Source organism: Ornithodoros turicata, chromosome 8 (genome assembly GCF_037126465.1).
Source record: "Ornithodoros turicata isolate Travis chromosome 8, ASM3712646v1, whole genome shotgun sequence".
Taxonomy (NCBI): Eukaryota; Metazoa; Arthropoda; class Arachnida; order Ixodida; family Argasidae; genus Ornithodoros; species Ornithodoros turicata.
The window spans coordinates 31,230,922-31,256,970 of NC_088208.1; the positions used below are offsets into that span (position 1 = coordinate 31,230,922).

A 26,049-nucleotide genomic window follows, 5' to 3' on the forward strand; every position below is an offset into this window, starting at 1 on the left:
ACGCCCTGGAGGAATGCGCGTCCTGGACCGACTTGTAAGGGAATGGTGCCGTCATATGTCTGAAAGTGTCTAAGGAAAACCCAGGAACAACTCTAGACAGCAGAGCCGGCACCGGGATTCGAACCCGGGTACCTTCCAGTCTCGACGTGACACGGCCAACACGGCAACCACGGAGCCACGCGAACTGGTTCACATTAGCGAGTTCATTTACCCGTTCCATACATTACAGTGCGTCCTCTATGAGCGCCATTCGTGTTGAAGAAGACGAGGAAGAACAAGCGAGATGGAAGAAGTTTTTCGTACTGGTCCCTATGTAGAAAAATAGCGGCTGACTCGCCGCTAGCCCCTTTAAGCTCTACCACACGCACTGCAACACCATCACCTGCCCTGGCCAATCGCCCTTTGTGGCTAGCGGCCACGGCCCTGAAGAAGAAGAAGCAAAATCAGTACCAGAGACCAGTAGTTTCTCGTTGCCATCCTCGACCAAGGGCTGTATGGCAGGCCCCCGACGGGGTAGCTGTCTATGTTTACCGGACCTTCTCAACGGGCTGCTTGTGCTTCTATGTGCTGCGCTTTTTGGGTGGTCCTATTATGCGTACGTCATCGTATTCTGTCTCTCAATCGTCCAGGAAACTAATATACGCGTCCTCTGCCTGGTTGTCTTCCACATCATCTTTATCATGACGCTCTGGTGCTACCTACAGACGGCGATAGCTCCTTTACCAGTCATACCTTACTACTTTTACTTGTCTCAAGATGACAAACGTCTTCTGGAGCAGGCACAAACCGAGGAGGCGCGCCGTTCTTACTTGGAGATCCTGGGCCAGAACAGAGGCATTCTGACCCGCGAATTCAGCGGCGCGGTTCGCTACTGCGAAACGTGCAGCCTGATCAAACCCGACCGGTGCCATCACTGCTCCATGTGCAGGCGCTGCGTGCTTCATATGGACCACCACTGCCCCTGGTTCAACAACTGCGTCTGCTACAGCAACTACAAGTACTTCCTGCTGACTTTGTTCTACACTCTGTTGACGTCCGCGTTCTGTGTTACGACCACGTCTCTGTACGTCCCCAATTTGTGGAGTAACGTCGGATCGCAGTTCGTCAGGACATTTCACGTCACTTTCCTCGACATCGTAGGCGTCGTGCTCCTGTTTGGCCTGGGTTCTTTCCTTTATTATCACATTACGCTAGTGCTGGCAAACAGCACTACCTTAGAGAATATGCGAGATCCCGTTTTTAAAGTCCGGGAAGATTCGTTTAATATCGGATGGCGGGAGAATTTTCTGGAAGTCTTTGGAAGCAATCCACTCTTGTGGCTCATACCCGTCTTTTCTACTCGAGGCGACGGGGCAAGATTTCCAACTGTCCTCCACAGGAACAGGAATGCATTAGGAGCTGTCTGACCGTATAGGTGAAGCTGCATCACACGCATTCACCAGGGATTCAATATTTACTCGAGGGGAAACAGACACGCTGAACAAAATTGTCAAACTTCTGGGACCAAAGAACCATGCACCTTTTAGTGGCCCTTGCTGAACGTGTCAATATCGCCCCCTATATCTTATCGTGCATTTGCCTGTGTAAATATAGCGTCTTGTATTAGAATAAATATCGCCCTAAGAGCTGTTATCGTAAGTTTCAGCATATACATTTTTCAACTGCAGTGTTTCCAGCACTTCGCAAGGAATATGTCTGTCTTACTTTTGAAAGACTTTTCTTTAGTACCAGTTCAGGATGAACTTTACTATATCAAATTTAATACGTGGCCTAACCTACTGCAAGACCTGTGGTTCATGTGTTCTAGTTTAGAACGTCTTCTGGTCAAATATGCCTGACAAGATATAAAATTACGTTCCAATTTACTGCAGATCATGTTCACGTGGCTGGTTACATGTGCTCTAGAATATGCATCCCTATAATAGCAAGTTGAGTCGTTAACAACCATCGGTGCAGGATACATGTGCACATTGTCGCTTTGATGTCAGGGAGTTCTCCGTCAGTGCGTGCAATGCAGCCAGGTGAATGTGTATTGACCGGGACGCGAACGTATGTATTTGCATGAGTGTGGAAGACTAGCCACAGGGGCTGATTCCCAAAAAATCTCTCAAACCGTGGGTCGGCGAGCGCTCCCGCTGTTTTGTTCCCTGCCTTGCCGCTAGGACCAGACTCACCGAAATCACATGGCGTACTCTTCAGTGAACGCGGACTTACAGAGAATGTTCACATAGCATATCTTCCATTACGGACGTTCAGACTACACAGATAGCAGCGGATGTCAATGCTTGTACACCACGCATGCAACTCAAGGCTTTCATTATCTTTTGACTAACATTCTTATCGTGTTATACATAATATGTGCAAGGGTACGATAATTCAGGAGAATGAAGAGAGAATCTCGTGCACTCTTCCTAATGCCAGTAGGCAACTAGCACCATAAAAGGAACTCATCATCACGCTTTCAGTCTTTTCCAACTTCAACATTTCTATAAAGCATGTCTTATAATGCCAATCTCTTGGCAATGTGGTCTGGTGTACCCTGGCGCGGTGGACAGCATCGTACCGCAAAACTCGCGATGAAGTTGGAGCGCCACACAGCTCGCGCCAATACAGCACGCGCTCTGTACGACAACCACCACACAGTTCAAACGGCCTCCGGCTTCAAGAGGCTGTTGCTGTCGGCGTGGTGCTGACCGTATTAGTTGGCGATGGAGCTGTCGCCGCGCAAGGCGGCTGCCTTCCAGCGTCACCGGCGGTCGGGACAACTGTGTGACGTCCAGCTGCGGACCATGGACGGTGGCCTGTTTCCAGTGCATCGTCTAATATTGGCCGCCACTTGTCCACCGTTTCGAAGCCTCTTCAAGGGCTCTGGCGGGGGTGATTACAGCGTGGCCAGGGTGTCGAAGGATGTCATGGAGCTCCTCATCGACTTCGCTTACGGCCTGCCTATCACGGATCGCCTAAAGGCCACGAATGTTGAAAAGATCCTCGCTGTTTCTGAGAAATTTCAGGTTCGTAGACACTGCATTCAGTATAGCCCTACCAGGAAACGCTAGTAACGGAACTCTAGACCGTGTGTGACGTGCGTATGAAAACAGACAGTAATTTGTGACGATACCTCATCAAATGTTTATCAAGGACAGAATAGTTGTATTAACCGACGGTTCCGGCTTTAAAGCACCACAGAGAATGCTGTGTAACTGTTGCGCCACAGATTCCAAAACTTCGGAAGACGTGCCTGGCGTACATGCAGTCCAACCTAACGTACAGCAACTGCGTGGCCATGCTGCATATGGCGCGCAGTAAAAACTACGAGTCACTTGCAACTGCAGCCTTGCGCTTCATCATCGTCAACTTCGAAATGGTAAGTTGTACTGCATTTTAAATCTTCGGTGAACCCACGATTCCTGCAACTTGATTCGTAGGTTAGTCAAAGAAACTCAGACCTGATGGACCTATCGTACGAGGAGCTTCATGAAGTGGTACGGTTAGACGACCTACAGGTCTCTGACGAGATGGTAGTGTTTCGGGCCATAATTAGATGGGTCGAATACAACATCGGCGCACGAGTACCACACCTACCAGAGCTCATGGCGCAGGTTCGCTTCGGTCTCTCCCGGGAAAGGCGAGCAAGTGGCTTTCCTTATGGAGTGACAATGCATTGAAACACCGCTATGTACTACGAGGAGCACAGTCGAGCGACTAAGATAGCTTATTGTTTCCCTCTGGGTACGGGAGTTTTGAAGGCTTCCATCTTACAGTAGGTGCTACGACGAAGTTTCCCAGCAGCTTCTGGTAGGAGGCAATTCGGCATGTGCTGACTTGCTGGCTTCCTTACTGCACCTGGTAGACCAGTTGGGCTCCGTTGGCGGGCCAGGACCACGGCTCCTGAACCCTGAGCTCCTGTGGCTTCGTCCACGAGTCCCAAGAGACGTGCTGTTCGTCATTGGTGGCTGGAGCAATGGTAACGCCATAAATCTCATGGAGACCTACGACTGTCGTGCAGACCGATGGCTTATTTTTACCGGAGACCGAGACGTCAAGCCCAGGTATCTAGACAAGTACCATAGGATGACATAAAGAAGCTGAAAGATTAGGCTTCGGGTTCTCGCCAGGGCATACCACGGTGTGGCGGTGCTGGATGGTGCCATCTACGTGGTCGGAGGCTTCGACGGGACAGAGTGCTACAGCTCCGTCTTATGTCTGGAACCGGCCGAGGGGCGTTGGCATTCACGCTCCTGCATGCACTACCAACGTTGCTACGTCAGCGTAGCTGCACTAGCTGGACGGCTATACGCAATGGGAGGCTACGACGGCGACAGGCGCACATCCTCTTCCGAGGCTTATGACCCGCACAGCAACCAGTGGACGTTGGTTGCTGACATGCACGAACCGCGATCGGATGCCTGTGCTGCCACTGCGCAGGGGCGCGTATACATGTGAGCCACTTTCACATACTAGGGGAAAACAATAAAAGAAGCCGAAGCTCTTTGGCTGCACGTGGAGTATGAGCGTATAAGCACTCAAACGTCGCCGTACCAGCACTGGACAGCTATTCCCGCCTAATTGGTCATCGTCAGCAGTGCGCAGCGTTTGAGTGAGTGGCATCAGAAGGCCACGTGGAACGTGATGCCCTCCCGTCAAGGTGAGATCATCACCACTGAAAGCTCGGTGCAAAGCCAGTGTGCTTTCAGTGGTGATGATCTCACCTTGACGGGAGGGCATCACGTTCCACGTGGCCTTCTGATGCCACTCGCTCAAACGCTGAGCACTGCTGACGATGGCCCAATAAGGCGGAAACAGCTGTCCAGTGCTGGTAAGGCGACGTTTGAGTACTTATAAACTTTCACGTATACTGTTACATATCTGTCGAAGCAGGACTACATTTGATCTTTCAGTGCGGGCGGCTTTACGGGTCAGGAAGTTCTAACCTCGGTGGAGTTCTACGAGCCGAACACTGACAGCTGGACTCTGGTTCGGCCTATGCTCAGCCCGCGAAGTGGAGTGCGAGTGGTCGCGTACCATGACACGCTCATGGCTATTGGGGGTTTCAATGGCAGCAACAGACTGGCAACAGGCGAGGATACTTCGAAGCCCCGAATGGTACCATTACACACAAACTCCTAAGCGACATATCCCTTTCTAGTGGAACAATACGACCTGCATAGGGATAAATGGCAGCCAGCTCCGAGCATGTCCTGTCCACGGAGCAATTTCGCTGTAGCTGTCCTGGACGGAAGCATTTACGTCATCGGTGGATTTAACGGTGCGTATTGAATTCCACACGTAGAGGAAACTCCAAGAAGCGCGTCGGAGAGTGATGACATAAAATGCCGCTACATGCAGAACGTTTGACCATTGCACAGGAACTGCAGGAAGGGTTGTTGACAGTGGATAGTGTATGCGTCCTTTACGAACGTTTTACTCTGTAGAACCCATGAGAGGATGAAGCCAACGAAGAAACTCTTGCGTACGGACACGTGGATTTTGAATGGTTACTGGTTGATGCTTCGCGCATTTTATCAGTTTTCCCTCGTATCTCAGATTGTAACTGAAATGTTTGACTGGTCTCTGGGTGACGTCCAGATGCCGCCAGCTAATAAGACTGGTGTGCCATCATCTGTGCAGGGACGACAACGGTACAGCTAGTTGAGAAATATCATACAGAGGAAAAAGTGTGGCGAAGAATCACTAACATGAATATTAACAGAAGCGCTCTGGGGGCCTGCGTTGTACGTGACTTGCCAAATTCCAGAAAGTACTCTGTCCTTGGTAAGCTGGCCAGCACGAAAAGGATGGTCGCTAACTTGTCCTTTTCTTTTCCAGGTACTTTAGAATGAGAACTGCAGCTGTAGATAACGCATATATAGTGCAGCATGAAAGTTCTAAAGCTTCTAGAGAAAGTATTACTTGACGACGAACGAATAAAAACTCTGACCATAACGTACACCGTGGTCACTTTCATGCTTCGATGTCCCACATGTCTCTGGATACGGGATAAATTTCATGGATCACGAAGTACCGCAATCGAGTAAGTGATACCGTGGACCAGGATACAGTCAATTACGTCTTCACGTTATAGAAGAGCTGTCCATTTCTTTCTTTTCGTCTGCCATACATTATCCGAAGGTGCAGGATCGTGCTGAAACGCTGTACACGATGGACGGTACAAAGTCACACTGCCAAGTTGGTTAAAGGTTACAGAACACACAGGTGGACCAAATGAATCGACGGCCTTGCAACAGTGGGTGCTGCTCATAATTGTCTCACGACTTAAAGCTCTTCATCATATCCAAGAATGGGCTTGCCAAAGGAGGATAACCCTCTGGATGTCGGTCCCCACCACGAACCAAAGGGTTAGCCGGTGTGATAATCGAACGCTACACCAGCCGCACATCCGGGTTACAAGGGGGGTCTTGAGGTATACTTTGGAAGGGTTCTCCAATAATTGCCCTTTGCAGCATGTACACTGCACATCTGGACCCAACACTTCCAAGGTGTCTACCAAACTGTAGCCTTCAAATTCTCTGACTTTTCCAGGTTTTCCCTGATTGTTTCAAGCGAATGCCCTGACAAAAACAAACGGGAACTTGGTGCCTGTTTCTACGTTTTGATACAGATCCCTCATAAAACATACCATTTATCAAGTATTAGTGAGGCTATCCTACTTTTATGCCTCACAGCTTGTCGCACGGGCGAACCGCTACTCGCGGTAAGGTTGCTGCGGCATTGCCGCTCAACCACCGGTCAGCACTCGCATCATCACAGCACCTTGACTTCAGCTGCTTTTTGGCCAAATTCCCTGACAATCCCCCGAGTTTTCCAGTCACATCAAAATTCCCTGACAATTCCCTGTTTTCCAGGTTTGTAGACACCCTGCACTTCATCGGTGGTCAGCATGCAACGGAAGGGCGAACTTAGATTCCAGCCTTTATTTCCCACATGGAAAAGAAAGGTTCAATACAATCTTCCTTAATTACATTGTACTTGTACCAACACTGGTTTATATTTTACATTCTGCTAGCAGGGTGCGTTTAGGAGGACACCCTTACTGACTGGTGGGCGCAACAGTACATAAAATGTATGGAACACAAAATAAACTTGTTTACATACAAGACATTCCTGCTCAAAGCAGCACTTTGCCGCCAGTCAGAGCACCATTCCAATCAAAGTACGGGCAGATCTGCCAACGAAAAGCACTGCAGTTGCGAAGCAGCCGAAAATGGTTCTAACAATCACTGTGCGTACATCTAAGTGGCACAGTGCTTTACGGACACACCAGAGCTCCAGACATGACACACGAAAATGCAAGTCTTATCAGCGAGATGTGTGCTCACACAGTTGTGCTATCTCACAATCCATCATCTTCACCCAATCAAAAGGCTGTCAAATACATTTGTGTTGTCATATACATTATGCTCTCACTTGTGTATATAATAATTATCGACATAAACAACTTTGTGGATGGCACTAAATCAGAATAACGAAAGCAATGCATCAATCAACAAACATTCCATCGTATCTAATGCAAAGCTAGTGCTATTGCATCCTTTTGGCAATGTCAGAATCTTCTCTCAAGTTCTATGCAATATTTAAACGTTGGGTTCCAAGTGTAAAACAAAAATACACATTAAGCCAGGTACACGGTGAAGACTATTTTGTATTGTCTCCTGACCACGCCTATTTCTAGGGGAGAAAAAGAGAGAAAGAAAAGGAAGATTAAGGTATTCACATCAAATAAAAATAAATGATGATAAAGAAGCATAATCAGAGTTGTGCTGTGTGAACTCAGTGGCAGCTCAGCCTATGAACAAAGAAGGAATTGGCAAATCAACATGCAAGGCATGGAAAATGTGAAGCATGGATGTATTAATGCCAGCTGTCAATTGTCTTCATAAAAGCCCTTAAAATACAACAGACACAACCGCAGCCAATCAGAATCCAACAGAAGTGTCGTAATCAAACTCTCGATGAGCCTGTTTGGTGAACTGTGACCTCGTGACTGTGGTTGAGTGATTCCTTAGCATACAGAAAGTCAATTGGGAGTTGCAGAACACGTCCAGACATCCCATAATCACTGTCAGAATTGGCAAATAAGTGTAGGTGTAATTATAAAATGTCCCATGGTTGATTGTGTTCCACACAAGAACCACAGTGCATGTATACTCTGTGCAGTACTACAGACTGAGGTCAGCAATGACTAGACATTTAGGCAAACAGGTTTCGTACAGTGACACTGCATGTACAGACCCAGTGTCAAATTTTGATATGCACTGAAAGCATGAAAACTGGCTTCAGACTCCAATTCATCATTGTAGCACAGAATAGTTGTGACCAGTTGATCCAGGTAATACCTCAATAAATGAGCAAGCGAACTGAGAACAAAAGGAGAGACAGGGAAAAAAAAAAAAAAAAAGAAGAAAGACATCACCACTTCTCCAAACATACACCATGATAGAAGCAGAATCACACAAAGGTAACTGGAATTGTTCAGCCTCAAATTCACGACCCCACTCGGGTACACGAAAAAAAAAAAAAAAGAACCTGCCGCTCGATACTGCAGGAGGGCAGAAGCAACAAACAAACAGCTTTTAAAACAGCTTCACCCACAGTTCACAGCAAACTCAAGCGTGAGCTGCAGCACCCACAGCATCATCAATGTTCATGATGTCGATCTCTGTAATCTTGGCTCCGGCAAATTCCACAAAAACTGCAGGATCTTTGCTGTCCAGACTACGCTTGAAAACTGCATCGGATAAGCCAAGCAAGAGGCGAGCGTTAAGTCGGGGCACTGAGCTAGGCCAGCTGAGGCGGCACTTACCGGGGGACGTCATTCGCTCCAGACGATAGGTGGGCAAGGATGCACACTCCCGGGCGATGTAGTAGCCCACTCCCCGGAAGTCCAAGATGGGCGGCGTCACGACCCGCATACGCTCGCGCACGATCTCCGTGTCCACGTCGTAGTAGCCAGCCTAAACCAGGGGGTACTAGTATAGAAACTGCCTACCTGATATGGATTGATACCTGATAGTGCGGTTTTGATACAGGCGTGGCGCAGACTGTGCACCAGTACAACCTTGCAATAAATTCACGCGGAATATCTGCTACAATGGATGTTTTGTCATGTGCCATTGAAATGTCTGAAGTTCGTTGACTTGCCAATATGAGATGCTATGGCAAAAGTATGTACAGTCAAAGTCCTGTATAGCGAACACCTTTTTAACGAAAATACCACTACAGGAAATTTTTTTGCGGTCCCGCTGGAGCCCTATAGGTCCAATAATGGGCATCCTTTTTAATGAAAATAGCTTTACTGCGAATTTTTTTTGCTGTCCCTTGAGTTTCGTTGTAAAGGAGTTCGACTGTAATACCTTGGATTAAAAAACAATTAAAAACCCCCAGCGCTGGGTAGGACGAGGACAGAGGATCAAAAAGGACAAGGACCGGCACTGAACCGGCTTTTTTTTTTTTTTTTTATCCTCTGTCCTCATCCTACCCAGCACTGGGGCTTTTTAATTGTTTTTTAATCCAATATGAACCAATCAGCCCCAAACGCTTGCTCTGCTACATGTAATACTCGCAATGCCTGAAACCACTGTTATTCAATGGCGATGCAATTTGGAGGGCTTACGTTTCTTGAAAGAACTCGTTAAGTCAATGCCAGTTCTGCTTGAACCAGCTTTTGATGTACCAAACATGACTGGTTACAGACTGGGAAGACTTTTGCTGAATGTTACATCCCTGCCACAAGGGCGTTTCGGTGGTCATCGTACGATCATCAAATCGAATGATACGCGCTGCTACACGGTCACTTTGGATTACCGTTGACCTATGATGGTCATCAACTCGATGGAGACTTCAGATAGATCATTGAAGCTGTCAATGATAATAGAAAACTGCCGGTGGCGGTCTCATGCTCAGGGTGCAAGTAAGTGGTAAACAAGAACTCACAATAAAGTGGCAAAGGTGGGTGAAAGGTGGGTGAAAGTGGCAAAGGTGGGTGAAAGAAAATATACGAGTTAACAAAGTACCAAGGTATGCATAATCTGAGCGGCCCTGTGTAATTGAACCTCTGTATGCAATAACGGGATAAGTCGGAAAATCCCAAACCGAGAAAAGGGGCCTGATTTGATTGTCTGTCCCATTGACGCACATGCATTTCCCGTTTTTTACCCTCCTGTAGCGTGCCAATAAATTGCAATACGGTCCTAAATTTTCTTTGGCAGTTACATACTGGTACATGCAGATGTCATTGCAGCAAAAATAGTAAAAACGGGATAAGTCGACTTATCCCCTTATTGCGTACAGAGGTTCAATTAGTATTGCGTGTTTACTTTTTTGCACTTCACCGCAGCACCCCTGCAACGTTGCGCATGATCAAAGCACCATTTCAGCAGTCTCGAAGTTTGTTGGCTTCCTCGAGACCAACGAAAAGTGAAATGCAAACAAATAAACAGACTCTGTGAAATTAAAAATTCCGAAATCATTTTTTGCACAGAGAAGTTTCACTTCTCTGTGCATACGTGTTGATCCTACAAAAGTGCCACGCGCAGAGGCTGCTTACCGTGCGCCACATTATCTGACGTGGCAATTTCACGACGAGCATCAAATCGCCCGTGTAGCAGCGGTCAAGCGTCAACGAAGATAGAAATGTACGGATGGTCGTCGGAAACGTCAGTGTGGCAGGTATAGTACTAGCGTAACACATTTGGGGCCTCGTATTTTAAAGCCAGTAAAATCAGCTTTTAACCGATTGATCGAATTGATCCAATAACCATGATGTGCACAGCCTAGTCATTTCTCATTTATGGTGGACGATGTTCTCTGTGTGACGTTCATCTCGCTCCTTTATGTGCAACTACTTGTTTGCTTTGCTTGCGACTGTTCAAACTGTCTTATCTAGTTGTAATACTACCTGTTGGCTAGCATAACTTCTTGCAGGCTGCAAATGCTGTATGCACTGTTGGTACATGCACACCTAGTCCTATCACTAGGGTGCCTGAATAGGAGCTCCCTATGTGTAAGGTGAATTTACCCTTTCACAGATTTTTTCAAACCACCTCTACTATATATTTATACTTCGAGCCTGCAGTCTTAGGGTTTAACCTGAACCTTCCCCAAATTTGCACCCCGAATTGAAGGTTGCCCCTTTAAGGTGAAGCCCGATTTTTACCCAGCAAATTGCACTCACTGAGACATCTGCAGGAATGCACACTAACTTGTTTGGCAGCAAATGCAGTTACATCACTGTTTCTACCAAACCAGTACAGTTAGTTTGAGTAACTGAGTTCAATTTCTCTCAGAATTTAGCACACTGGAAGTTTCTTCACCAGAATACACATGAATTTAGAGCACGTGCTTATTTACCCAATTTTTATCACCCAAATTTAGAAAAAAAATATTTCCCAAAAATAAAGGCTCTAGTATTTATACTCAGTTAAAAAAAGTGTAGTGCAGAGCTAAGTGTATAACTACAGCTTTGTCAGTGCAGCGTGAGCTGCATGTGGGTTTCAAGATGGCAAGTATTTTAGCAGACGACACAGTTGTGTTCACCCTGTACAGAGGGAGCTGGTACTCAGTCATGCGACAGTCTCCGAAAGATTTTTTTAAAAATCCAATCCAAGTTCTGCCACTGTCATGCCAACCCTACTGTGTCAGAATATCTTTTGAATAGCTGATGCACAGAGGGTGCATGTGTACTGCTCAGCATTTTTTTAGCACAGCAAATGTGAAAGCCACTGGTCACTTAGACTGAATTCAACAGAACTTCCTCTAGGGGAATTCGTGCATGATGTTAGTATATCATGTGGGGCAAAGTGAAACTACAACTAGACAACACCTATCGTGTGGTAAGTGGAGCACCAACGGGCACTTACCCTCATCTTGACAATCAGGTCGAACAAGGAGTGTGGGGGTAACACTAGACTACGGTTGAGCGGCATTACAAAGCAGCGTTGGCCATCCATGTCCACAATGCCTGTTTTGTTCACGGCAAAGTCGTGAATGAAACGGCCCCGCCGCCCATGTGTAAAGTCCGGCACTTCTATCTGCTCATATTGCTCAAATTCAAGGTCAAGGTCAAAGCGCTCCTGTAAAAAAAAAAAAAAAAAGAAGAAAATGAAAAAAAAAAAGAACAGCACTTGTAGTTCTCCGCATATAAGGAGGACAGGTCATCATTTTGCAGTCAGGGAAGGGTAACAGACATATTTTCATTACTGTTTCTGATACCGTTACTCAAACATCTCCGTTTCTGTTTTCCATTTTTGACACCAGACAGCAATTTCTTTGTTACATTTCCAATAATGGAACGGTTGTTATGGAGCTGCAAAGCCCCTTTCAGCCCTGTCAGCACCCCTCTTTGCCTCTGTGGTGCTTGAGAACAGAAGAGGAGCGACAGAAGTGAAGAAGTAACAGAAGTGACTGACAGATACATCAGACATGGCGCTTTCCACGCTGACATGTGGCATTCAGGACATATATTGCTGGGAATAGAGCCCTCAAAGGAAAAAAAAAGAAAAGAAACCTCTATGTTATGACATAACGGCAAGAGCAGCTACCTGAATACAACACCAGCCCACAATTTTTGTTCCTAATTCCGGTAATGGAGGAATATTGTATACGTTTCCGTTACTGTTACCAGCTCAAATTTCAGTAACGCTCCATTTTTTTTTCTGCTACCATTACCGTTCCCTGGTCACAGTTACATTACAGTGACAAAGCAGGCTGACCATACCTGAAAGAAGTTATCCCTAACTGAGTCGACCAGCATGTTGCTGCTTTCAGGACGACTTCCAGCACTGTTAGATCGCAGGAAGTCTGGAGTGTGGGTGCGACTGGGACGTTCATAATCAGACACATATGGAACACCACACCAGCCCTTGAAATGCCTCAGCTGCATGAAGGAAAGCATTACATTTTGTGAAAACGGCGCCAAGACATCAAGACGATTTCCTTGTTCTAAGCTGCCTCACCTTATAATGGGTAAATTGGCGATACAGGTAGACGCCACCAACAATGCCGGTGGACAGAACCAAGAGGGCGGTGATGAAAACACATAGGGTAGTCGTGGTGCTCACACGTCGAGCACGCATGGTCACTATCACTGGACTCCCTTCCACATCCCTCTCTGCCCCCTAGAAGATAGTAGATTAGCAATTTTAATGGAAATAGAATATTGCTCTAGAAAACTGTGCATGTGGTATCGAGAGTCTTTGTCACATCAAATGCAATGCTAATTGTGTCCCACTTTAAGATTACCTATCAATGCATGCTACGTGGTTGCAGCACTGCAAGTGCTGGCTGCACCACTGGCTTAAGAGCTTACGTAAGTTCTTTGCTACAATTTTATCAATTTATCAATTACAGGGTCGGTTAGATGCAATTACAACTGATTTGAATGAACCACTTGCTGTCATAGCAAACAGCAATGTTTTCTGTCTCTAAGCAGAACAAAGCAGTATTCCAGCCTGTTGTGTCAAGAAAAAAAGAAAAAGCAAGAGAGAGACATCAGTGGTCACTTGATCATAGCACAGTGCTAGGTTAGACTTAAATACTACAATACCAGAACAAAACAGAACCAACCATTTGACTACCATTTGCTCTTCATGGAATTAACTGATGGAATGAGGGTAAGGAAGGAATCTTCAATTCACATTCTCTTTCAACATTGTACCGGTGATGTCCCCAAAAATTTACCTCTAGATTGACCTCGGAGGGGGCGGGCGGTACATGTTTAGATCAAGCAGGAACATTCAACATGACTACAAAGACACAAGGAACCACACACCACGCCCTGCAGTGGGGTGCGTATATGGAAAATGTCGTTAATGTGACTGCCGCCAGTGCCTGTGGACTTTGGTCATAAAGCGACGAGAAACACACCCTTCAGACAGACCTCTACGCAGAACAAAAGCCCACACGTAGCTGCGACGATTTATTTTCTGGAAACGTCCGTATCCAATGTCTACTTGGAACAGTTATCAGTAATCAAGTTTTCTAAATGGACAATAGTACCATCAATTGCGAACTTGTTATAAATGTCCTGCTGTTGCGCAAAGAATAATGGTGCAACCTTTTAGTGCTTCGCTTGCCTGTCGCAGTGACATGTGGGGGACCACTCAGCTCACCATCAGGTCACCATCAGGTCACCATCAGGCACCACATGTGCAGCGTTATCAGGCGAGCTCTGGGCAGACCCAAAATGTCGCTCTCTGAAAGCACCATGTGTGTGAGAGCAGCACTGTGTGACCTTGTGGTCACTGCGTTTTTAAGCACTTCCACACTCTGGCGGTTGGAAAAGCACTATGCGTAACCCTGAGGTCAACACCACCAGGAATCATCCCAAACCATGTCAGCCTACTTTAACATGTGTCGCCCACTGCCTGAGGTACATGGTAGCCTCTCCTTGGGGCTAGTCTGAGGGTCAAGTGCCGCGGTCATAATAACGAGAGGATAATACGTGTGTTTAACCCTACTCGTGACACAAATCTCGGTCATTGTCAGATAAGTAAATCGTCATACTAACGAAGTGGATTTAGAGGGTGGCAAAACGTTTCCCAAAGAAAAACTGTCATAAAGCTAACGTGTCAGATTAACGGGGATTATACTAATGAGGGGCTTCACTGTACATGCATTGGTAGCCAAACTGTATCGAGCAACATCAGACATTTTTTCTTTCTTTTTTCTTTTTTTTTTTGGGGGGGGGGGAGGGGGGGTTTGCAAAAAAACAGGGGAGGTGTAAGGAAATCCCTGCATTGTACAAAAATGACTACGAGACACTATCACATTCTGCAGTGTAAAATTCTAGACCCTGCTTTCCAGTGATGCCTGAAGTCACAAGAAACTATGTGGCAACATGTATAACCCTTCTGGAATAAACACTGTGTACACATCACCCTTGATGTGGCTTCCGCACAGGGAAGACGAATCACACGGTGAGCCAAGCTGTCTTCGTAGCCTCAACTTGACACAAAACAGCTGCACAAGCTGCAGCCGCATGCATGCAGCAGTATGCATGGTCAAATCGTGAACTGTTGTAGTAGGAACAGTTCATGTAGTTCACCGTTACTACAGTAGCAGGAATGAGTATCAGTAAAGCGATTGAAATCCAAACACACATTGGAGGGTTGGTTGAGACAAGACAAGCTTGCAACAAGTTTTATTGTTTAAAGTTAAGTTTTTAATTAAAGGTTCTATTAACTCTGGTAGAATCACATAAATAATGTTGATGCATCCGCTAATGCTTTGCATAAAACGGCTGGCATGTGCACCAGTGATAACTGTCTTGTTTCTCTCTCTAATGAAGCAGCGACGTATGCTAGAGTGTTGCGCTGTATAACCTTGAAAGACATTCCAAAATTGGGATGTGCTTGCCCTATCAAATGACCACTGACCCATCACCTTCCTGAAAGCTTAAAGGCACCCTATTTTGAGGTCACTTCAGCTGCAGCCTCAAATTAACTGCGTTAAAGCAGTCGTAGCCTTTACTGTCATTTCCGTGCAAGGTGGGCAAGTGAATCGCAAGAGGTGACAAATGACACGTCGATGTAGCTCATTCTGGTCCAGAATTTTTGTGTCGACGCTATCACATTGAGATGTCAGAGAATTAAAAATACGTTAACAAAACGGCGCAGTCTAATCTTGACGGAATCTCGATTACTACGGTTTGCGGACATGGCACGCAATATGCTGATAAGCGCAGTGCCAAACATGTACTGATGTATTGCGCAGCAGATACGATAAATAAGCGTGACACCACCAACACCACTCCCTTCCTGCTCCAACACACACGCCAGGCGGAAACGCGGAACGAACGTCATGTTGGTCATGTCATGGCAGATGGTATCCCAAGCTGCACACCGAGAAGTGAGCTTTTTGCGCTCCCTTCCCAGACACCGTGCGTGTGCAAGCTCGTTAATTCCTCTGACATTCACAACATCGACTACGACCACCTCTGACACTGCGCTCAATAACTACTCCGTGAATCGGAGACATCTCAGCCCGCACGACCTCGCAGAGCTTGTAAGCCTAATCATCGATGTCCTAACTCACAGCTTCATGCTGCACCAAGGGCTTGGCCTGTGGGGACTTTGCCAGCTTCTTTTCGGTCAAAGGCTGTGTGATGATGGTCATCTTGTGGCTTTTGGTGACGTTCTGTCAACAAGAGCTCGTTTTCCTGGGAAAGACAGTGCTGTTCCGAAAGCTCCCGAGAAGTAGACGTATACAAATCAGGTGCGAGAGCAGCTTAGCTTACTCACTCGAAGCGATCAATTTATTTGTATACAGTGCTGCTCCGCGGCTGCGACGGCTGATGCGATCATACTGCCGCCTAGACTTCGGCCCAAAGAAAAAAATAAAGTCTACAACATTACGGGTATACAAAGCAGCATGCGGTGATTTATATCCCGCAAAAAGAAGTGAAAAAGTTAAGGTTTCATTTGCACGTTGCGCAGTCTTCACCGGTAGGAGCGCTGTCAATCAAACACGCACGATGTAGCGTGCGAAATGGTGGCAATTTTGTTTGCGCCCTGTTTCAGCTGTGTTCCCGACGCTGAGCGCGTCAAAAAGACAAGCCAGGTAACCACAAACGATAGTGGTCAAATTATCGGTGCGACGCTTGCATGTTTGCAAACCCTAGCACTGCTATCACCATCCTATATCCCTCTGCATCTTCCTAGCCATTTTTTCATTGTCAGATATAAGAAACTGGGGGTAAATGTAATCACTTCATATTTGTCTTGGGCAGTGGTAGCATATTGTGCCGGTACAGGGGTACATTTTTTTAACTATGGAAGCAAGTGGCTAGCAATGGATGGTCGAGTCACGCAGCCGTGAGGAATCATGTAATATTGATTGCAATACGGGGTAGCTTGCACACACGAGTAAGACATCAGTAAGACAGAGATGGCAGGGAGATACAAGAAGCCTTTCGGATTGAGACAGCGAAACAGGGCCTGCAAAAGCAGCTCGGGAGGTGCTAGCATTTCAACGTAGTGCACAAGCAGTAGCATGCAAGAATGAAAAACAAAGCCATTTAATTGCCGTCTTCTAAATAAAATCGCTCTGTCGTAAGCTCGGCATTGGCCCCGTCTTTTGCTTGTTGCCGTTTTTTGGTGCTGATCACGTACTTGCCACTTGTGACACTGGGAATATGCCATAGCCGTTTATTCATTTATTTGTGCAATATTTTAAATGATCAGTATACATTGTAGCTTTAAGGCCGTAATTAAAAAGCTAGCAAAACATGTGCAGCATTCAAGCATACAGCAAGTAATCTAACAGAAGTTTCCCTTTCAGTTGGCACCCGACACTTCCCATGTATGCAACCACTTCGGGAGAAAGAAAAACCTGCGATTTGTGAGGAGACAACAGCGACAAGCTTTTTGTGAAGCCAGCAAAGGACAAGTCGGACAATTCTTTAAGAATTTGGTGGGTGCCGCAGGAAGAGTCATCCGACGTGATATTGGTTTCGTCTCATCACAGAGATCACAATAAACTGTACAGTGCACGCTTGGTTTGCATAGCTGAGGACGTAAACCAGTTTGCAAATAAATAAGGATTGTGTGCATGATCCTTTTCTTGAAGTTTATTTGCCATTTACAAGGTCAAAGGTCAATGTCAAAGTGCTCCTGCAAAAAAGAAAACAGCACTTGTAGTTCTCCGCATATAAGAAACAATGAGGACAGGTCATCATTTTGCAGTCAAGGAAGGGTAACAGACATAGTTTCGTTACTCGAACATTTCCGTTTCTGTTTTCCATTCTTGACACCAGACGTGCAATTTCTTTCTTACATTTCCAGTAATGGAATGGTTGTTATGGAGCTGCAAAGCCCCTTTCAGCTCTGTCTGCACCCCCCTTTTGCCTTCGTGGTGCTTGAGAACAGAAGTGATTGACAGATACGTCCTGAAGGTCTGACGTGACGCTTTCCACACTGCCGCGTTGCATTCAGGACATATACTGCTAGGAATAGACCACTCGAAGGAAAGAAAAAAAAAGAAAAGAAACATCTATGTCGTGACATAATGGCAAGAGTTGCTACCTGAATACAATACCAGCCCACAATTTTGGTTCTCAATTTCGGTAATGGAGGCATATCGTACATGTCTCTGCTATCATTACCAGACCCAATTTCATTAATGTTCCATTTTTGTTTCCGTTACCATTACCGTTCACTGGTCACAGTTACATTACAGTGACAGAGCAGGCCGACCATACCTTGAAGAAGCTATCCCTAACTGAGTCGTCCATCATGCTGCTGCTTTCAGGACGGCTTCCAGCACTGTTAGATCGCTGGAAGTCTGGAGTGTGGGTGCGACTGGGATGTTCATAATCAGATACATATGGAACACTAGGCCAGCCCTTGAAGGGCCTCAGCTGCATGAAGGAAAGCATTACACTTTGTGAAAACTGTGCCAAGACACCAAGACTGCTTCCTTGTTCTAAGCAGCCGCACCTTATAATGAGTAAATTGGGGATCCAGGTTGACGCCGCCAACAATGCCGGTGGACAGAACCAGGAGGGCGGTGATGAAAACACATAGGGTAGTCGTGGTGCTCACACGTCGAGCATGCATGGTCACTATCACTGGACTCCCTTCCACATCCCTCTCTGCCCCCTAGAAGATAGTAGATTAGCAATTTTAATGGAAATAGAATATTGCTCTAGAAAACTGTGCATGTGGTATCAAGTGTTTAAGGTCTCTTCAGCTGCAGCCTCAAATTAACTGCGTTAAAGCAGTCTAGTCTTTATCGTCATTTCCGTGCAAGGCAGGCAAGTTAATCGCAAGAAGTGGGAAATGACACATTGATGGATGTAGCTGATTCTGGTCCAGAATTTTTGTGTTGACATTACCAGATTGAGATGCCAGAGAGTTAAAAATACGTTCACAAAACGGCACAGTCTAACCTTGATTACAATGCTTTGCAGACATGGCACGCAATATGCTGATAAGCGCAGTGCCAAACATGTACTGATCTATTGCGCAGCAGATACGATAAATAAGCGTGACACCACCAACACCACTCCCTTCCTACTCCAGCACACACGCCAGGCGGAAATGGGAAACGAACGTCATGTTGGTCATATCATGGCAGATGCTATCCCAAGCTTCACACTGAGAAGTGAGCTTTTTGCGCTCCCTTCCCAGACACCGTGCATGTACAAGCGCGTTAATTCCTCTGACACTAACACGGCTACGACCACCTCTCACACTTCGCTCAATAACTACGCCGTGAATCGGAGACATCTCAGCCCACACAACCTCGCAGAGCAGCCTAATCATCGGTGTCCTAACTCACAGCTTCATGCTGCACCAAGGTCTTGGCCTGTGGGGACTTTGCCAGCTTCTTTTCGGTCAACGGCTGCGTGATGATGATGGTCATCTCGTGACTTTTGGTTATGTTCTGTCAACAAGAGCTCGTTTTCTTGGGAAAGACAGTGCTGTTCCGAAAGCTCCCGAGAAGTAGACGTATACATATCAGGTGGTGGTGGTGGTGGTGGAAGGGCTCCCAGTTGTCGGCCTCACATAGGTGGGCAACGTCACGACTGACGCCCTGGGGGAATGTGCGTCCTGGGCCGACTTCTAAGGGAACTGTGCCCACATATGTCTGAAAGCATCTGAGGAAAGCCCAGGAAAAACCCCAGACAGCACAGACGGCACCGGGATTCGAACCAATGCGAAATCAGGTGAGAGAGCAGCTTAGCTTACCGCTTTCCCACTCGTAGCGATCAATTTATTTGTATACAGTGCTGCTCCACGGCTGCGACGGCTGATGCCATGGAGGGCTGATGCGATCATACTGCCGCCTAGACTTCGATGCAGAGAAAAACATAAAGCCTACAACATTATAGGTATACAAAGCAGCATGCGGTGATTTATATCCGGCAAAAAGAAGTAAAAAAGTTAAGGCTTCGTTTGCACGTTGCGCAGTCTTCACCGGTAGGAGCGCTGTCAATCAAACACGCACGATGTAGCGTGCGAAATGGTGGCAATTTTGTTTGCGCCCTGTTTAAATAAAGTTTGCAAGAGCTGTGTTCCTGACGCTGACCGCGTCAAAACGACAGGCCAGGTAACTACAAACGACAGTGGTCGCGACGCTTGCATGTTTGCAAACCCTAACACTGCTATCACCATCCTGTATCCCTCTGCATCTTACTATCATGGAAAACACCGACTCTGAAATTGTCAGTGTGACAGTGATAGAAGAAGTAACGCTGGATACCTCTAACAACGACGAGGTCCAACTAGAGACTAAAGTGAGCGAAGAAATAACCCTGGATACCCCTAGCCACGACGATGTCCAACTACAGACAGAAGTGAGCGAAGAAATACCGTTGGATACCCCTAGCAACGTCGATGTCCTACTACAGACTGAAGTGAGCGAAGAGATAACGCTGGATACTCCTAACAGCGATGATGTCAAACAACAGACTGAAGTGAGCGAGGTGGACCTCTGTACAGACGATGTTGGCGACGCAAATCAACCAAATGGCAGTGAAGTTCTTCCGTCATATAACTTGTGCACGAGACCACTACAGCTGTGCGGGGCATGGAATGCGTTTGGGGAAAACTTTACAAAAGGGTGCAAGTGGTTAGTACTTACATTGGAAGTTCTTTGTGGCATGTGACACAAAAATTCGAAGGAAGATGTAAGAAACTGGGGGTAAATGTAGTCACTTCATATTTGTCTTGGGCAGTGGTAGCGTATTGTGCTGGTACATGGGTACATTTTTGAGGTATGGAAGCAAGGGGCTTGCAATGGATGGTCGAGTCGCACGGCCGTGAGGAATCGTGTAATACTGATTGCGATGCGAGGTAGCTTGTACACACAACACACGAGTAAGACGTCAGTAAGACAGTGGGATAGCGGGGAGATGCAAGAAGGCTTTCGGATTGAGACAGCAAAACAGGGCCTGCAAAAGCAGCTCGGGAGGCGCTAGCATTTCAACATAGTGCACAAGTAGTAGCATGCAAGAATGAAAAACAAAGCCATTTAATTGGCATCTTCTAAATAAAATCGCTCTGTCGTAAGCTCGGCATTAGCCCTGTCGTTTGCTTGTCACCGTTCTCTGCTTCATTTTTATGCTCTTTGCACGTTGGTATCACGTTCTTTGCACATTTATTATTCCTTTAGGTCACCAGATGGGTCTTGCATTTTAACAAACAGCGACGACAACGTGTTGCGATTATTCAACCTCCCGCCACACTTCTATCAGATGCCCACGGATTGGGACGAAGTGGAGGAATTGGTAAATTATTACTTACCAATCACGGAATTCTTTTCAATTTCTAACGTCGTGCTATGAGCAGAGAAGTGCTTCTATATCGCATTGGTGGGGTACTGCACACTGATGAAATTCTGCAGACCCCTGTCTTGTGTTGTAGTGAAGGTGGATTGCTTTATGACTATGCCTGGTATCCTGGAATGTCATCCCAGGTTCCTGCTTCCTGTTGGTAAGGAAAGTTGTGAAACGGGCACGCTTTGGTTTTGAGGAAAAAAAATGTTCTAAACCTTGTAGTTTTGCAAGTACAAGCTGCGGAAGCCCCGTACACCTGTGGGATGCCTACTCCGGCGAACTGAGGTGCTCTTATAGGTCATACAACCACCTGGTGAGCTCTGCTTGCAGTCTTCATGGAGACAAGGTCAAGCCTTACGTTATCTCCCTAGGACGAACCGGTATCGGCATATAGCATTGCGTTTGATACGCACGGGGACAAGCTGTACTGCGGATTCAACAAAATGGTCAGGGTATTCGACGTATGTCGGCCTGGAAGGACGTTCGAAGAACGGCCCACCAATCGTGAGTGTACCGTAAACTTGAACCCGTTAGCATTAGGGTAATTTTCTATGAACAATTTTTTAGTGAAAAAGATGGGGCAGCCAGGCTACATCAGCTGCATAGCATTTGGAGCTCCCGGGATGTACGCTGCCGGATCTTACTGCAAATCAGGTTTGAAATTGTTGGTTGCGTGGAGCACGTGTTGAAGTGGGTCTCGGTTTGCAGTTGCTATGTACTCCATATCGGATGGGCAGCTGCAGTTCATCATGTATGGACACCAGGGGGGTGTAACACATCTCAAGTTCTCTCCTGATGGTACCAAGTTGTACAGTGGTGGAAGGAAGGCAAGTGTTTCTCTAATGTTATAGTGATGTAGTAGTTGATGTCTCTTCTTTAAAACGTCCTCAACTATAACTGAGTTTGTTACGGCACAGGGGTTTTTGTAGGCGAACCTTGTTCTGTTTCGCAGGATTATTCCATTCTTTGTTGGGATATACGCAACCTCGGCAACGTGCTATATAGGATGCAGAGAACGGCTACGACAAACCAACGGATGTATTTTGACATTTCAAGGTTTGTGAATAGGTTATCAGTAGGGTTTGTGGTTTTCGGCATCTATTTTCAACCCAATTCGGGGGCTGTTTATCGGCATTTATATGGGAGACTATAAATCGGATTTTTTCGGCATCTATATTCCGCCCAAAAAATAAATGCCCGAATACGGGCATCTATTTATTTCGCATGAAGGAAAGCCTATTTTGCGCGCGACGGAACAACGAACCGAAAAGAAGTGAATCGATTCATGGTTTCATTAACAATGTCTTTTATTGCCTGTGCCAAACCAGCAAACAATGAGACTACCTCTTGTTGTAATAGATGCAAGCGTACATCATCATGCTCGCATCTGTCATAGCAGCTCGCTCCTTGCGATTAATAACACGCAGTTCAGAGAACAACGCTCAACATTAGCGCTAGAAACAGGAATAGCCAGTATGCTTAAGGCGCACTGCGATAACAAAGGCCATGTGCTGGAAGGGGTCGTCCAAAACTGAATAGGAGATATATCCACCTGAGGGGCAGGGCATGCAGCATATTCGAAAAACTCGCGCTTGATATCATCCATACGAGATTCATCTCGTAGAACAAATAAGAATAAGTCCTCATACAGTGAAGTGCCTCGAAGTGCCTTGAAGTGCCTCAGGAATGGAAACAAGGGTCACTCCAATTGGTAACTGGAGCGGAGTAGATAGAGGAATACAAAGAACACAAAAATGAACTAGAAGGCTAGGGCAGGGGATCAGCGATCGGCTTTTGAAACCGTTTGGGAGCTCCGTACACTCGTGATCTCTTTTTAACCCGACAACAACAGACCACAAAGGTTCTGAATAGTAAATTCACTGAAGATAGGTGTGTCACTAAGTACGTGTGCTGCCAAAGCTGAGGTCATCCTCCTATAAGCACTTAAGCACAACGAAACAAAGGCACAGCCCGAAGATAATGCCACGCTCGAGAAATAGTCGACAACGGGAGATTCCAAGGGGATTTCCCTTTGCGGTTCCAGGAATGGCAGCTGTCAAGATACGAGAAATTCGGATTTTTTCGGAATATTCCGAATCTGAAAAAAATCATTCGGGGGGTGTTTTCCGGCATGTTTCGGAAAATGCCGAAAACCACGAAGCCTAGTTATCAGCTGTGTACAGTGCTGTTGACTTGTATGTTGGGTCCAACTTAAATTTATTTACGAACGCCTATATTATACTATAGTCTTTATTAGGGATGGGCCAACCGAAGCCGCAATTCCTCGAATCATAGGCAGGGATTCGTGATTCGGGAATCCGAATCCCAGTGCCCAAAAACAGTGAATCGAATCTTTCGAATCCACCAACCACGTTTGTTTTTGTTTCTTTTTAAAATTAGCGCCTCCTGCCTGATTTGCCGGTGAAAGCCTAATTGGCTGGTGAAAGCCTGATTGGCAGGTGGGTGTTTGCTTTTTTTTTTTTTTTTATTGTTCTGGACTGAAAGAGTTCAGGCAGGAACTCTTACATTACAATTTTTAAAAGTAACATTGTTTTGCTTTTGATTGTTTCTTAGTTTTATGGAAAGTATTCAGACTCGACAGGTTATGTATTTCCTGTAGTCTATGTACAATGTGTTAAATAAATTACATTTAAGAAGAAGTATATATGTTTATGTTTTCTCCCTGAACGTGAACTATTATTCAATTTGTTTTTCATTAAACGAAGATATCAAATTGTGCTTCAAAACACTTTTCAGCATAAGTGTTTCTTTTTTGTTTTTTGTTTTCCTGGCTTTTTAAACTATTTTGTTAAGAAAGGATTCGAAAGATTCGTAATATTTGTGGATTTGCGGAACCTTCCTCGGATTCATCCCATCTCTGGTATTTATTGGTGTCCACTATTGTACTCTACTTGCACTTGCAGGTGCGGAAATTACATGATATCAGGAAATACAAACGGAATAGTAACTGTGTGGGACCTGCGCACTCCACCGTTTTATTTAGATGACCTGGGTGCGGTCATGAAACCCAGCCTATTTTTCAAGGACCACAAGGACTGTGTCAATGGTGTAGGGTAAGTATCCTTGAAGTAAGTATAAGAGAAGGACCGCAGGATACAGCAGGGCTACTCAACGGAGAAGGGCAGCAAAACCGCGGAGATCATTCTGTATTTTCGGCACCTTGTGTAATACAGAAAATCCTTGCGTGAGAATTATCACTCTGGTGGAAGTTGCGTGTTTATTCATTTATTTGTGCAATATTTTAAATGATCAGTATACATTGTAGCTTTAAGGCCGTAATTGAAAGCTGGCAAAACATGTGCAGCGTTCAAGAATACAGCATGTAATCTAACAGAAGTTTCCCTTTTAGTTGGCACCCGACACTTCCCATGTATGCAACCACTTCGGGAGAAAGAAAAACCTGCGATTTGGCAGGAGACAATAGCGACAAGTTTTTTGTGAAGCCAGCAAAGGACAAGTCGGACAATTCTTTAAGAATTTGGTGGGTGCCGCAGGAAGAGTCAGCCGACATGTGATATTGGTTTCGTCTCATCATAGGGATCACAATAAAAAACTGTACAGTGCATGCTGGTTTTGCACAGCTAAGAACGTAAACCAGTTTGCAAATAAATAAAGATTATGTACATTATCTTTTTCTTGAAGTTTATTTGCCATTTACAAGAAGACAGAAAATCAAACCTTGGACATTACCAATAACATGATTTATTAAATTACTTTGTATAAAACAAAAATAAATTCAGAGGGGAGAAAAGCCTGGTGTCGGATACATAAGGCCCACGTAACAATAAGACGAAGACAAGAAAATTTTTATTGGTGAAGACAAATACATGTTTCTGGGGAAACTAGAGTAGAGTAGCGGTGAGTACAGCAACATTTGCTCCACAAAAAACAGTAGCGAAGTCTGTTTACTGTACGTGGAGGAAACGTTGGCTTCCGGTCATCTACTCGCCTTTTTATATATTAATTGATTTGAGGTCTCTCGTGAGATGGAAAAAGCGGTTATGGCATCGGCCGTGCTTCCAAGTAGTCATGTTTCACTGCATAACACCTTTGCAACGCAGGCGAAGCACGCTTTACAGTAACTTTTGGATCGCTACGGTACTTGTAGAGTAAAAGCAGCACAGGGTACTGCAAAGCTACTACATGAACGAAAGTGTCTAATGCACGTTAGATTTGAAAGGCTTGTGGATGCTCTCAACAATTTTTACATTTTCATCACAAAAGTTTGCAGTAAAGTAAAACTACATACGGCCCTTGCCTATAAATTTCGTGGAGTTATCTGACTTTTCTGGAGCTTTAATCGGTTAATAGTATCAGTTTTAATACCCAAAAGCATTATTGAGAGATGTAATCATAAGATCAATTTTATTCCTCGTCTGGCCCCATTCTAGTTGGGGACAACTGCTGTGTGAAGGCGGCTTACCCCACATAATACATCATTGTGCGGTGAAGTGTGCTTTACAGGCTCAACTATATGTTGTTCTTGTAAGTAAGAAGAAAAAGACGCGCGAGCGCACCAATGAAGACGCTATCCGGTAATAGGAGATGTGTATGCTGTGTAGTGTAAGATACAACGAACGTCGGGCACATATAATTGATGATACTTGTTGATTAAACCTAACATATACGTAGCTTTATCTATTAGAACGCGTCATCTGATATGTAACAGTCGCTCAAAGCGCGCAGATAGGTTCCCGACCGGTACAGCGCCTTTTATTTTCGTGCCGTTCCTG

General features: G+C 45.7%; 5 protein-coding genes and 1 long non-coding RNA gene across 8 annotated transcripts; 4 read left to right on the forward strand and 2 right to left on the reverse strand.

Annotated features, from left to right (window-relative positions):
- Nucleotides 1–680: 680 nt before the first annotated feature.
- LOC135367576 (palmitoyltransferase ZDHHC2-like) lies at nt 681–1,406 on the forward strand. The gene has a single exon (XM_064600867.1). It carries the CDS (start codon nt 681–683, stop codon nt 1,404–1,406), a length of 726 nt encoding a protein of 241 aa, XP_064456937.1.
- Nucleotides 1,407–2,597: 1,191 nt separating this feature from the next.
- LOC135366144 (kelch-like protein 10) lies at nt 2,598–5,947 on the forward strand. Of its 2 annotated transcripts, none has more exons than XM_064598796.1 (9): nt 2,598–3,011; nt 3,215–3,364; nt 3,426–3,625; nt 3,762–4,049; nt 4,116–4,439; nt 4,899–5,077; nt 5,147–5,266; nt 5,629–5,772; nt 5,827–5,947. In XM_064598796.1, exons 1-9 carry the CDS (start codon nt 2,709–2,711, stop codon nt 5,838–5,840), a joined length of 1,722 nt encoding a protein of 573 aa, XP_064454866.1. In that variant the 5' UTR covers nt 2,598–2,708; the 3' UTR covers nt 5,841–5,947. The 2 variants fall into 2 exon arrangements, with proteins under 2 accessions (XP_064454866.1, XP_064454867.1); XM_064598797.1 differs by having other exon boundaries at nt 3,765–4,049.
- A 970-nt stretch (nt 5,948–6,917) lies between these two features.
- Nucleotides 6,918–16,303, reverse strand: LOC135366971 (integral membrane protein 2B-like). Its single transcript, XM_064600002.1, has 6 exons — nt 16,051–16,303; nt 12,972–13,133; nt 12,734–12,892; nt 11,877–12,089; nt 8,822–8,972; nt 6,918–8,746 (listed from the first exon to the last, which is right to left on the reverse strand). The coding sequence occupies exons 1-6, from the start codon at nt 16,129–16,131 to the stop codon at nt 8,625–8,627; spliced, it is 888 nt and encodes a 295-aa protein (XP_064456072.1). The 5' UTR covers nt 16,132–16,303; the 3' UTR covers nt 6,918–8,624.
- On the forward strand, nt 16,031–17,569 carry LOC135366974 (uncharacterized). Its single transcript, XR_010414328.1, has 2 exons — nt 16,031–16,575; nt 17,296–17,569. It is a non-coding gene; the product is annotated as an uncharacterized LOC135366974 (long non-coding RNA).
- On the reverse strand, nt 17,570–19,902 carry LOC135366973 (uncharacterized). Of its 2 annotated transcripts, none has more exons than XM_064600003.1 (4): nt 19,707–19,902; nt 18,453–18,614; nt 18,215–18,373; nt 17,570–17,627 (listed from the first exon to the last, which is right to left on the reverse strand). In XM_064600003.1, the coding sequence occupies exons 1-4, from the start codon at nt 19,794–19,796 to the stop codon at nt 17,604–17,606; spliced, it is 435 nt and encodes a 144-aa protein (XP_064456073.1). In that variant the 5' UTR covers nt 19,797–19,902; the 3' UTR covers nt 17,570–17,603. The 2 variants fall into 2 exon arrangements, with proteins under 2 accessions (XP_064456073.1, XP_064456074.1); XM_064600004.1 differs by lacking the exon at nt 19,707–19,902 and adding an exon at nt 19,297–19,698.
- On the forward strand, nt 19,791–24,946 carry LOC135366970 (telomerase Cajal body protein 1-like). Its single transcript, XM_064600001.1, has 10 exons — nt 19,791–20,589; nt 21,133–21,247; nt 21,364–21,452; nt 21,518–21,608; nt 21,667–21,799; nt 21,863–21,949; nt 22,004–22,122; nt 22,248–22,351; nt 24,220–24,369; nt 24,666–24,946. The coding sequence occupies exons 1-10, from the start codon at nt 20,159–20,161 to the stop codon at nt 24,829–24,831; spliced, it is 1,485 nt and encodes a 494-aa protein (XP_064456071.1). The 5' UTR covers nt 19,791–20,158; the 3' UTR covers nt 24,832–24,946.
- Nucleotides 24,947–26,049: the final 1,103 nt, after the last annotated feature.